This window comes from Habropoda laboriosa, unplaced genomic scaffold (assembly GCF_001263275.1).
Source record: "Habropoda laboriosa isolate 0110345459 unplaced genomic scaffold, ASM126327v1 scaffold186, whole genome shotgun sequence".
NCBI lineage: Eukaryota > Metazoa > Arthropoda > Insecta > Hymenoptera > Apidae > Habropoda > Habropoda laboriosa.
The window spans coordinates 764357-776781 of record NW_017100427.1 but is presented as its reverse complement, the minus strand read 5'-3'; the positions used below and the strand labels follow the sequence as shown (position 1 = coordinate 776781).

General features: G+C 36.1%; 3 protein-coding genes across 3 annotated transcripts; 2 read left to right on the top strand and 1 right to left on the bottom strand.

Annotated features, from left to right (window-relative positions):
* Positions 1-201: 201 nt before the first annotated feature.
* Positions 202-1217, bottom strand: LOC108575538 (mitochondrial genome maintenance exonuclease 1-like). The gene is made up of 4 exons (XM_017938360.1): positions 968-1217; positions 700-907; positions 442-574; positions 202-351 (listed from the first exon to the last, which is right to left on the bottom strand). The coding sequence occupies exons 1-4, from the start codon at positions 1206-1208 to the stop codon at positions 202-204; spliced, it is 732 nt and encodes a 243-aa protein (XP_017793849.1). The 5' UTR covers positions 1209-1217.
* A 3181-nt stretch (positions 1218-4398) lies between these two features.
* Positions 4399-5167, top strand: LOC108575537 (glycine-rich cell wall structural protein-like). Its single transcript, XM_017938359.1, has 3 exons — positions 4399-4410; positions 4655-4823; positions 5046-5167. The coding sequence occupies exons 1-3, from the start codon at positions 4399-4401 to the stop codon at positions 5165-5167; spliced, it is 303 nt and encodes a 100-aa protein (XP_017793848.1).
* Positions 5168-5575: 408 nt separating this feature from the next.
* Positions 5576-11730, top strand: LOC108575603 (40S ribosomal protein S12, mitochondrial). Its single transcript, XM_017938432.1, has 5 exons — positions 5576-5639; positions 5968-6015; positions 6097-6144; positions 11275-11496; positions 11597-11730. Exons 1-5 carry the CDS (start codon positions 5576-5578, stop codon positions 11728-11730), a joined length of 516 nt encoding a protein of 171 aa, XP_017793921.1.
* Positions 11731-12425: the final 695 nt, after the last annotated feature.

Here is a 12425-nt window from a genome sequence, read left to right as displayed (position 1 = left end):
AAACAAATTTTTGAAGATTTTATTGTTCAATGATATTCAGGTACTTAGCGGAAACCATTTAACTTTCATTCTATTTTCCTAATTCTAAATTAACTTAAATAACGAAATATTTATTGCCTGAAGCAATACACTTTTACCTGTCTAAATTAAAAACATTTAACCGTAAGTAGAGTAACGTAATACATGAGTAAATTAAGTTACTCAATTAGTTGCTTTATTTAAATTTGTATAAAACAGTTCCAGTCTTCTTAACCATTCTTCCCATGCCTTTTGTAATGTACTATCATTTAATTCATGAACGCTTGCAGGCTCACCAGATGTGTAAGCAACAATAACCAACCCTCTATCTATCTGTAGACACAGATGTAATAATACTTATTGTCACTGGGTTTGTATTAAATTAATTGAATGTCATTTTACAAGTTTCTAATAAATATTTACCCTAAATGGATGCTTATTGGAAGCATTTACAGCTCCAATATAAGCAGCTAGTTGTACAGGTGCATCAAAAGTTGCTGCAAGTGATGCCCCCTGTGCTGCTGATCTTTTCCAATCAATGATATACAGTTGCTTTCTAAATAGGTATGGTTTTAGCCATTAATATCGGTATACTATAATGGTAACTACACCAGCTCGAAACCACATGACATATGTTAAACTACATTTTCCTTATGATGGCAAAGGCAATTTCTGTTGTACCTGTAAGAAACAATGCAGTCCACAATGCCACTGTATCGCAATGTTGGATGTGTCACATATGTTTCAAATGAATGAACTCTTTGTAAATCCTTTAATACAGGCTCCACACTGTAGTACACTGGTTTAATACGGGGTTCAAGTGGAACTACTTTCTTCAATAATACATTTTGTATACATTTATGAAATACTTTACCTTCTTCCAATAATCCTAAAAATAAATTTCACCACAACTCAAAGCATTTGAGTTTGTATTAAATAAATGCTATACCTTTACAAAGAAGTCTGAAGTATTTCTCATCAAATGTATCGATAATATTATTCTTCCACATCTCTAAAGCTTTTTTCGTTTTGACAGACATAGTCTCGTTAAGAATATATGTTACACTTGGAATTTTTAAACATCTGCCATCTTCAATACATTGTATACCACAATTCTCTGTTACTTCACCACCAAAAACAGAATATGATTTCAAATCTTTCATTATTTTAAATTTATTTCCAGCATTCATTTTATTTTCTGTTGATTTTGACAGCAATGTGGAACTTCTCTTCTTCTTTAATTCAGATTTATTTCTCTGAGCCTGGTTATGCACTGTGCAACCAACACTATTGTTGGACAATGTACAATCTGAGGTATCTTGCACAAAAGGAGTTTCTTTTGCTTCTATTGTTTCAGTAGTTGTCAAATTTAAATTAGCTTTAGTAACTTTACTTTTAGTTGAACACCTTTTTTTAATCTTCAAATTGATAGCACTGCTATCTCTAAATTTTACAATTTCCGTCACACGGAACCGAAACATTTTTAATATTAAATTTATCGTAAAATAACAATTAGGATAACTTTGTTAACAGGAACATAGAATTGAGCTACACTAGGTTTAAATACTGTATTCGTTATCGCATTGAAAATTACTTTCTGACGTTTTATTATCAAGTAACGAGTTAAATATAACAACGAATCCATAATACAGTCTCCGTAATTTAACAAAACATCAGATAAGCAGTCTGTTCATCTCTCCTTCAGGGCCACGTTTAGGCAACACTATTATTGACTTACCGTGCCATCTATCGACGTATTTTTTATACTACGTATAAAATTCGCGCCTTTTGCGTGTCGGTAGTAAAATCTAAGGCTAAAAATCGTTATATATAATAAAAATTCATTCCTATCCCTTATATTCGTAAAATATATTACACACCACTTGTACAACGTAGAAAATACTTTTCAAGACATTAAAAACAAAGGTTGGTTCGCTTGGCGCCAATACATAAAGTAACCTAATCAATAAAACACATCGAACGTATCGATGTATAATGTTTGCTTCAAGATCGTCATGAAATCATATTAGACCGTATTAAAAATATTTTTAATGATTTATCTGCTCGTAAATTTATTACAATCTGTTCGCTATAATTTTAAATTATCTTTGGTTAGGCGACCCGCGTACTTTAGGAAGAAGAACGATCACAGAGCCCCAATGGTTACACATCACCGTAGCCAATGAACGTAAAACGTGCCCGTAATTTATCAGGCTTTACACGGTTCGGTTCGTTCTAGAGCATGGTTGCAATTTCGGAGTTAGCCGCTTATCAAGCTACCGACCGTCAATCTAATGATGTGGAGTGCAACCCCCTTCATCGATCTTGCACAATAACCCCCAGTCGCGATCTTTGATACCTTTCGAAACGAGCATTTAGTAATATCTATAACTAAAACTGCAAGAAATTTGTTCACTTTTTATAATTGCGTTCCGCTTACGTAATTGTAATGCCGACGTTGCTTTTACGTGAAAAGAAAACGGAAGAACATCAATTAAATCGAATAGCTGTCATTTTAGATACCTATCTATTCGAGTGCACGTTTCGAATCTCGTGACCCTTCGAGCTAGAACCGTTCACGTGTTGTTAATGTAAAAGAAAATGTTTCACAAATCATGGTACATATACCAAGACAAAACCGTATTATACTTTCAAAATGATTTATGATACTCTGAATTACGAAAATGTAGTTTTTTGTTTTTATTAAAAAGACTATCCTCTTCTTGTTATAGTTTAAAACATATATTAAAGAAATTTTGGTAAGTGGTAAATTTATTCACTAATAGTATATTATTCAAAAAATATCATTTTCATATAAGATCTGAAATGTTGCATTCAGGTGACAAAACCTACATTAGCTCAGTTGGTAGAGCAGTTTCTACACATAGCATTCTGGAATGAATTTCGATTTAGTAGAATCAGTCAAAATTATTTTTTTCGATGTATTGTAATTTAAATAGATAATTTTGTTTTAACTTATTGTAATAAGCACTTTCTGTAACGTAATTATTTTAAAAAATATTTCCAACCTCAACCTGATACTTCATAATATAACATATGTAAAATTGTTCTCTATTGTATGGGGAAAATAAAGAATTAAATTGTCACTTACATAGGTGTTTTCAGATGCAAAGGAAACGAGCAAGAAAATCATGTCGTATCTGACTGATGTTGATGAAAGAATCAGAAGAAACAAGAAAGAATCACTTGATTATATTATATTAGGTGTCTTACAGACTTACTGCCCTTATTGTTCACTTACACCAATGACGTGCAACCAGATGGCGTGCCAAAATTGTTGTGCGCCTCACTTCAATCAGTTAAAGTGAACAATTTTTGCGTTTAACACGATATATGAATGTATGATATAACTCTCGAAAAGATCGTCTGGTTTCGATATAAAGAATATGATAAAAACAATAATATCAGCAATATTAGGTTTTCAATTTTGGTCCTACAAGATATTTAGACACATTATTGGTTACCTGGTGTTACTGCATGAGAAATGAGCACAGGGAGGAAGTGTGAGCGTAGGATGTAATGTAAAAATGTGGATTCGTATTTTTACGTAACGATGCAACTGAAAACCGTCCCCTTAGCACGTTATAAGAGTGAAAGTTTCACAGTACAGATGAAATTCGAGATGCGCGGAAAATACGAGCTGATGTCTCCGACCGAAATTCTCTTTAGCCGATATATCGACAACTAGATCGAATTAGAGAAAAATTGTCGCATGAAACACGACGTGTCGAAGAAGCTCATCCGCTTTCGAAGCATCTGATACGATCGGTAAGTAGTTAACCACAAATACCGTATAAGCCGATCAGGCTTGCGACCACGTGGTCCGAGAAACACGACGGAAAGTTATTGACTTGGAAAGGGAAAAATAATCGACGCAACACTTACCGATCTCTTTAATTAAAAATTCGTATGCGCAATAGTCAGGTTATACTTGTTTTATGTCCGATGTAAAGATTACTTGGGTTTCGAGCAATCGCTTTCAAAACTAGGAAAAAAACAGCATTGTTGTTATCCTATATGAATAACGATTTCATTTTCTATCTATCGCTAATCTTCACAATTGACCTATTTTTTTCCAACTGACTTGACGGCTCGTCGTGTCTAATATCTTCGTGGTGATCTCGTAATAAAAAATTTTCGTGACAAGGAGCGCGGCGAAACAACACTTTAGAAAGGCGTGTAGCCACGCGCACCGGCTGCGTTTGTGAAGCACACATACACACGTAATCTACTTTACCGGGATGCGATACCGCAAGAAAAAGACTCCGGTGGTATAAAAGGGGGTGTATTCTGTGCAGACTGCATCAGTTACAACTGCGAACTACCTATCGCTACAATAACAACACCAACATCATCAACATGAAATTCCTTGTAAGTAATTTAACTTGTTCAAACTATACGTCTATGATTTATCCATAATTGCACCAAAAATTTTTGCTCAATTTTATTAACCACTTATATAACATCTGTAAAAGCAGAAAATTTTCTTTGAAAATATTCACGTGTAATTATACGTTGCTCTTTTGTTTTCGATTGTACACGTTTAACGATACACGGTAATTAACGAGTTACAAAATGCGATTAAACGTAACTATTGTTCATCTTTTGTTTACAGATCGTTCTTGCTATCATCGCTTTGGCATCACCCCTGTATGCCCAATCCGAAGAGAAGAGACTTGAAAAAAGAGGAATCATTCATGGACTGAGCTCTGGAGGTTTGGGAGGTGGTTTAGGAGGTGGCTTAGGAGGTGGATTAGGAGGTGGTCATGGAGGTGGTCATGGAGGTAATTCATTCAAAACTTTACCTTTTTCACTTATCATGGGAATTTTTCTTACCATGAAGTATTAGTTAATGTAAAATTAACAAGTTTCTGCATTTGTCAGTGAGAACTTAAAAATCGAAATAAATAAATTGGTATTTTTTCAAAACACTGAAAATTGCAAATAATTGGAACATTGTGTCATTACAGACATGATCTATACTAATTTCGACTTTTTTGTTACAGGACTTGGCGGTGGCTCTTCCTACAGCATACCAGTAATTCGTATTTCTAGTGGACATGGTGGTCTTGGCGGCGGTCTTGGCGGCGGTCTTGGCGGCGGTCTTGGCGGCGGTCTTGGCGGCTGAAGAAACCAGTATTAATTACTCTCAGCTTTTACTCGGTGGTACTACATTTTTTGAAGATATTTACTGGTTAAAAGAGTTTTTATACTGATGTGTGAAATAAATTTGAATACTTTCTAATCAGCATTACGATTACTTCCCCACTATATTTAACATTAATTAGTTATTAAGAGGAAATTCAATCATCTTTTAATCGCATAGATTTAAGTCGAAACGTTTTAAAATAATAATAAGGTACTTTTGAGTACTCAAAGGGTTTGTGTCTGAGATAAAGATAATACAGAAATGGACTTTATCCACTCCCATAAGAACGAAGTTCGATGTTCTGTCGCTAGATAAAATTCTGAGAAAGGTGGAAGAAAGTTCTTTAAATGTGGTTGATTATTAAGAAAAAGTTCAATTAAAACAATCATGAACTTCTTAGCTAGAAGTCTGGTGAATGCAGCGAGATCCTGCTTTACAAGTTCCACTCAAGGTATTATTGGCATTAACACTCGCTGTCTAAGACATAATTATAATCTAACCTCCAACCTAACCTATCCAAACATGTAATATCATTATTTTTTTCTTTCATAAGCAATACTTCATGTTTGTTCATAATTTAAATTTCATACGCACATTATACAAATCGTATACATTTATTATTTTGTGTTGTCAAAGAAAAGTTATAATCACAATACCTCATTTAGTTTATTTATTATTCAAAGTATTATTCACTGCTTTGGATCAGTTATTTAATTAGGTATTAGCAATAACTACATTTATGTACATTTTTTAAAGAAACAAATATGTTCACTTTACAGCCATCAAACCACAGCTGACTAGGCTATGTGTGAATCCTACAACTGCAGGTATTTTGTTTATCAATAAAATTCTCTGTATTAGCAGCATTAATTACTATCAAAACTAATTACTCTTATATTTTATCACAGGAACTGTACTGAATACCACTAACTCATATATTGGAAACTTGATACAAGGTAATATATGTTATTAGACCAACATTCTAAATGTTGTTTTAATTTGTTATTAACAAATATAAGATTTGTTAAAATATGCTCCCATAATTCAAACACAAAACGCAATTATCCATAAGTATTAATAAAAAAACCCAAAGAATAGTTAACTGTGTAACTGTTAAACCACCATAGAAATTTTCTATAAAATCCTCCATGGGTGTCTAACGAAATACTTAAAGATACCACGATACTTAGAACACGTTGAAAGCTTTCAAAGAGAAATTAGCACTTTGCTTAAGGCAAGGTCCAGTCAGCGGTGACCCATTTACGTGAAATCGCGCGAAACTTCATGGTCATTGTTTGCATTTCCCATAAGTGTAACAAGGCCGAACAGTTCCATGGGAATTCGAGTGACGTCTCGAGTTTCTTTAAGCCTTCCCGACAGATCGGTATCTTCGTTTCTCAACGGAGTAAACGCGGCGAAAAGGGGTGGTCGACCTAAAAAGGGACCACGGTTTTCTCTTCCTGCATTTTTCGCTTGCGAAAATGCGCGTGGCCAGCAAAAGCGCACGCAGCGCTTTACCTCTTTGATCCCCACGAGCACACAGAGAAAGAGTGACAGAGATATCTGTGGAAATGCAAAAAGGGATCCGGCTACTCCGCAAGAAAGGACACGAATAGGAGAGAAGCGGGGCTTTTCCTTGGGCAACGGTGAAAATCGCTTGGAATCGAAGGGGGTGACGTGTCCATTTGTGGTTGACCAGTTGTCAGAAGTGATCCTGTGAAGGGTACAGGCTGCGGTAAGACTGTTATTCGCATTTTCCCAGTTCTCGCGACGCCACAAAAGGACATCCGTGGGATAGTCTCGTTCTGGATAATCAGCGAACGAATGCTATCATTACGTTCGTTTCTCTTTTACTTCCAATGCAATCTTTCATTTTTGTGAATTTATTTTCTCATTTTATGTAGAGAGCAATTTTGTGTTTTTTTTTTTGTAGATCATTAGGACCCTTTGAAGCTTAGAGATAGTTTTTTCTGTTCTCTTCAACCCTTTGCACTCGAGTGGCGACTGGGAAGCGACATTATTGTTTACCATTTGATAAATAATTAAAGGAGGCTCTCTTAAAGCTAATATTTAACAGAACAACAATTTAACAGTGGCAAGATTTGCTGCTTACATATTGCAAGAAGATCTTTGAATGCAAAGGGTTAACACGTTCAGGGTAGCAGTGAAATTTACTTAATTTGATGGATGGTTCAATTTTGCCGATGAACATTATTACTAATATTTAATTTTTGAGTTTCTAATTCTTTCACCTGATAAATATACGTATTTTTTCATAGAATAGTGTCAAATAACGTGGTGATCCACCGGTTGGTCATGCATCTGTCGGAATGACCCATCGGTGGCTCATACTCTTCTCAGATTTCCTTTTTTGTGTCATCAATTTTTTCAGAACGTCTCACTTCAGCAAATGAAAAAAACCTAGATCCACCAACGTTTCCTTCCTATTTCCCGACCACGGGGAATGTTTATTCTCCTCGAATGAGGCCTTCTAATCAGCTTTTAATTACGCAAAAATTTTCGTTGCATTCAGCCGCCAGTCGCAACTAGAGATAAGCCGTGGATTTTACCTGCGACAGTGTCTTGGCTGCGTGAGCGCGACAAAGGCGTAACCGCGACGTCGTGAATTTTCGCAATGTAATCTTGCGCATTGATCTTCGGGAAAAGGGGTTGCCTTCCATGCATAATAGGTTCTGCTGGTCTCTTGCCTTAGTTAAGTCTGAGTTAGGTCGGATTAGCTTAGGCAGGCTTGGACATCTGTCGTATTGACGGACGGTGGTCAGCCAGATCTCGAAATGAACAACAATGGTACAGTCTCGACTAACAGACCCTGCTAAATCGTCCACTCCTACGAGCAGCCTGGGGAAATATCGCCGAAATTGTCATGTCATCCTCGACGTTTCACTTAAAGTGCATCTAAACGAACGCACGGCAGTTCTGCATCACGTTCGTCTCTCAATACCGTGTATACTCGATTTTAGGTGACAATTTTCGAACGTTTCGGGTAAATACAATTTTATCGGAGGTTTCAACTTTTAGGAAATTTTAACGAAATTTTTATTCAAATTGTTCAATTGAATTTTATTATTTTTTACATTTCAATTTTTATAACTATCGGGCGAAAAGCTGAGCCGGGTCACTTCTGACCCATGAGATTTGCTTCTTTATACATCAGAGAATCAATTTTTTTCTAAATAAATTAAGCTACATTTCGCAGTAAAAGAATAGAGACGATTTTGGACGAAGTTTTTGCCTCACATTGTATATTTCACGAATCTTCTACACGCACGAATAATACGAGTCACAGATGACCCAGCAGACGGTTAATACCAATTTCAAGAGGTGCGGAAATTTGATTTTACACGTGAAATTGTTTCCGTGAAATTATTATTTACGCCGATTTCATGCGATACGAATCATTTTGTAGAATTTCTGTTATTCAGGTTTGCTTCGTTCAGTTAGCAACAATAATGCAAACGTTTTATAAGTTCACGCGTTATGTAAAGAGTTTCTATGATTGGCATGTTGCAGGTAATTATTTATTGATAATAATCCACCGTTCCAAAATTCTCAAATACAAATGCACTTTCACTCTCTAATGCGGGTTCCTTTCGAAAAATTATCCAGTATCTTTAAGACACTCTAATTGCAAGACGTAGACTGTATCTATCACTCTCGTAACTGTAATTATTACGAATTTACATAAGTGTACAGGTGACACTATTCGATCAATTTTAATTACTCCCTCGTTACTAAAAAAAAATTAATTTCTTCACGTGCAATTTGATAAATTAATAATACTTCGTCGTGGTACGATCGATTTTCTCTGATACATTTCTTAAACAATCGTAATACACCACGGGTTTTTGAATATTTTTTAATAATTGTATCAAACAGAAATGGAAGGAAAAATGGAAAAATAGATGCGTGATCTTATTTCTATACAAATCACGCCACAGTCAAATTCATTAGAGAAAAAACAAATAATAATTAATAAACAAAAGAATTCCACCATACTATGAGCCCTGCCGACAAAATTTAACCGCCAAACATATTTTATTAGAATACAGAAGACACCAGAAACCAGCTCCAAATACCTAACAATATTAAAAAAATATTTGAAACAGAAGAAAGTCTCAAGAAAGCAATGCAACTTACTCGTGAAGTATAGAATGATCGCCAACTATGGTCGCCAATAACCAGGACATCGACGCTACCTTAAATTATATTTAAAAAAAAATAGAAAAAATAGAAAAAAACATACCTTTGTAATTTTGCAAACGGCAATTTGCTCGTTCACTTTCAGGTCACACGATCTCACGGATCGTGAACGTTTTGTGCAAGGATGGGTGGACCTTGCCCCGTAACAATGTTGCTTAATAAGCTTATGCACGCTCGAGCGAAAAAGGACTGGTCTTGGACGATCGGCTTGCAGATGTCAAGCGTCCGTCATATTTGATATTCCATCGGGCAAGAGACCCTCTTTTCCTTCGGCTCGTAAGATTATTTGCGAAAGAGTTTTCAGTTTCCCGGTACCGTTACCGCGCAGTGGGTCTCCTATTTTTCCTGCCCTCGTCCACAATGCCGTTGACTAGGACACCGTGATCCTTGGGGACTCGCTACTTCCCTATCGACACTCGTCCTCTTTCACGATACTTTTTTTCTCTCCTGCTACTACGGAAATTTTCGCTATGAAAATCGCATCAAGTGGCATGGAAATAATTTCATATTTTAATAATTTGCTATTAAAGTAATTTCGTATTTCAATACTACCATCCAAGGGAAAAATCTCTGATTAACTGTATAATTGATTATATAGAATATTTTAGTGCGTACGAAATTGTGTGGATTGATAAATTAAATTTGAAACCACAATAAGTTAAACTAAGCTTCAGGAGATTCGGTACATTTCTGCCAGCGAATTACAAGCGAATTTATTGCTAACTCTACAAAATAAATTCTTTTTGCTAAATAATCTAAATGCTGAAACCAACGTTGTGTTTATGGAGTTTGTGTGAAAAACGTAACTCCGTTGAAGTAAAACATTTTCATTTCAAATAACTTTATGTACGCGAACATAATGCTCTTGCAATACGTTGGAAAAATTGTACGAAGCATTGTAGAAATTATTTGAAATAAAAATGTTTGATTTCAGCGGAGTTGGTGTTTGTTATTCTTCAAAATGAACGGTTTAAAAATCACGACAATTTTCAGAACGACCTAATAGAATAGTTCGTAATCCGACATAGTATTGAAGCAGCTAATACCTTGAACTAACGTAACATATCATGTAAAAGACACCAAGGGTTAATGGACACTAACCAGAATTCTACTTTTCACCAAATAAAATGGAGATTTCGTGGTGAACGGCTGTTGTAAAATCCTCGTTGCTCAATTCTTTCCGGATTTATCGGGATCGACAGTTAGTCAAGAAATCATGTCTCAGGGCGAGATTTCGCCACTGAAAAGTGTGCGTTGACGGCAATTAGGCTCGGCCCGTTCTTACCTAATCGTTCGAATTTCCAGTGAAAACCCAATTGTTTCCGTTCACCGGACTATTACTTTCCCTTTACCGGCACACACTTCGGGAAGATGAAATGTACACGTGTCTTTACTTGCCTAGGAAATTACACCTTTTACGTACGCGCGTTCGTTCTTACCTTTGGAATCTGAAATGTAGACAAGAGAAAGGTTGAATTACCTGGGAAACAGTGGGGAAAAATCAGACTTGCGTGTTACGCTCTACAAAATCACCAACTGGCCGGTACAAGTTTTTGCGCTTACATTTTGTTGTAACGTTACACGTGTAATATTTATATTTCCAAAGTTAGATAAGTAAGAATTCTTTTGAACCGTTTCATTCAACATCCCAGGACAATAAACGAAATAATAAGAAATTTAACTGGCCAATTAAAAAGGAAATCATTAATTTTCTGTGTGTACCCTTAGCTTTGAATGAGAGTGATAAAAGGAACGGTAAACTTTGCGGCTGTACGCTAGAATATTTCTCAAACGTTGATACGATTACTATTCTACCTTGCTACACTTACAGAACATGTATTATTTTGAGTATTTAATTAAATTAGGCTTCGCACAGATCAGGCTGAGAACGACACTAAACAGGTTGCACAAACACGGACCGTATAAGAAGAAGAAGAAGGAAAAGAGTCCTCTGGATGGAAAACCATTCGCCAAAGGTGTGGTTTTAAAGACGGTGATCAGAAAGCCGAAGAAGCCGAATTCCGCCAATCGAAAATGCGTGATCGTTCGCCTATCAACCGGCAAGGAAATGACCGCCTACGTACCGGGTGAGTAGATTCGACGAATCCGTGAAACAAACATTCACGTGATACCATCGAACTGTTTCTCATCGATGTATTAATTATCCTTCTTTTTTTTTTATTTCAGGTGAGGGACACAATCTTCAAGAGCATCAGATCGTACTGTGCAGAGTGGGGAAGCTTCAAGATACTCCGGGTGTAAAGATCAAATGCGTGCGTGGAAAATACGATTTACCTCATGTGGTCAAAAAACTAACTTAATTCTACCATTTATCGTATTTTTTTCCTCACTCCTGTAAATGCTATATGACGTAGGTTTATTAAAAATGTTCTTACCATTCGAACAATCTGCTCGTTTACGATTCTAATCGTCAGCCCTCCTATAACACGGTTAATTTGTTCGGTGTTGTATCGAAGACGTGTTGAACGAAGTCGTGATAAGCGAAATTTGGGAGAAACGCAAACCAGGGAGGATTTGTTCCGTGTTATATCGAAACCGTGTGACATATTTTTTGAACCTTTATGTCAATAGCCACAATTGTCTACTTTAGCGTTCAATTTTAGTAATTTTCTAGTTTTCTGATGACGAAATTCTAAACTTGAAGCAAACACGGATAATCTTCTACAGGGGAGATCAAATATTTTAAATGAGCAAATGTGCAAAAGGGTACCCATAAGGGTATTGACACCAGGGTTAAATGAAACGGTATAAGAATGCATACTTGAGACACTCGTGTCATGTGAGAATTGGTCAAGTTTACGAAACCGTTCTGTATGGAAACCGTTTTAAAAGATTATCGCGTTAAAGGAAGATCTCCGCAATTTTTGCATCGCGTTAAAGGAGGACGATCGCAATTTTTGCACCGCGTTAAAGGAGGACCGCAATTTTTGCACCGCGTTAGAAGACGATCGCAATTTTTGCACCGCGTTAGAAGACGATCGCAATTTTTGCACCG

Excerpts from the sequence above, each read along its gene's own strand:
- LOC108575538 (XM_017938360.1), bottom strand. The coding sequence starts at position 1,208 with ATGAATGCTGGAAATAAATTTAAAATAATGAAAGATTTGAAATCATAT. Across the intron at positions 575-699 it reads GACTGCATTGTTTCTTACAG|AAAGCAACTGTATATCATTG; the intron begins GTACAACAGAAA and ends ATACCTATTTAG. Across the intron at positions 352-441 it reads CCAATAAGCATCCATTTAGG|ATAGATAGAGGGTTGGTTAT; the intron begins GTAAATATTTAT and ends CTGTGTCTACAG.
- LOC108575537 (XM_017938359.1), top strand. Across the intron at positions 4,824-5,045 it reads TCATGGAGGTGGTCATGGAG|GACTTGGCGGTGGCTCTTCC; the intron begins GTAATTCATTCA and ends TTTTTGTTACAG.
- LOC108575603 (XM_017938432.1), top strand. The coding sequence starts at position 5,576 with ATGAACTTCTTAGCTAGAAGTCTGGTGAATGCAGCGAGATCCTGCTTT. Across the intron at positions 6,016-6,096 it reads TGTGAATCCTACAACTGCAG|GAACTGTACTGAATACCACT; the intron begins GTATTTTGTTTA and ends ATTTTATCACAG. Across the intron at positions 6,145-11,274 it reads TATTGGAAACTTGATACAAG|GCTTCGCACAGATCAGGCTG; the intron begins GTAATATATGTT and ends TAATTAAATTAG.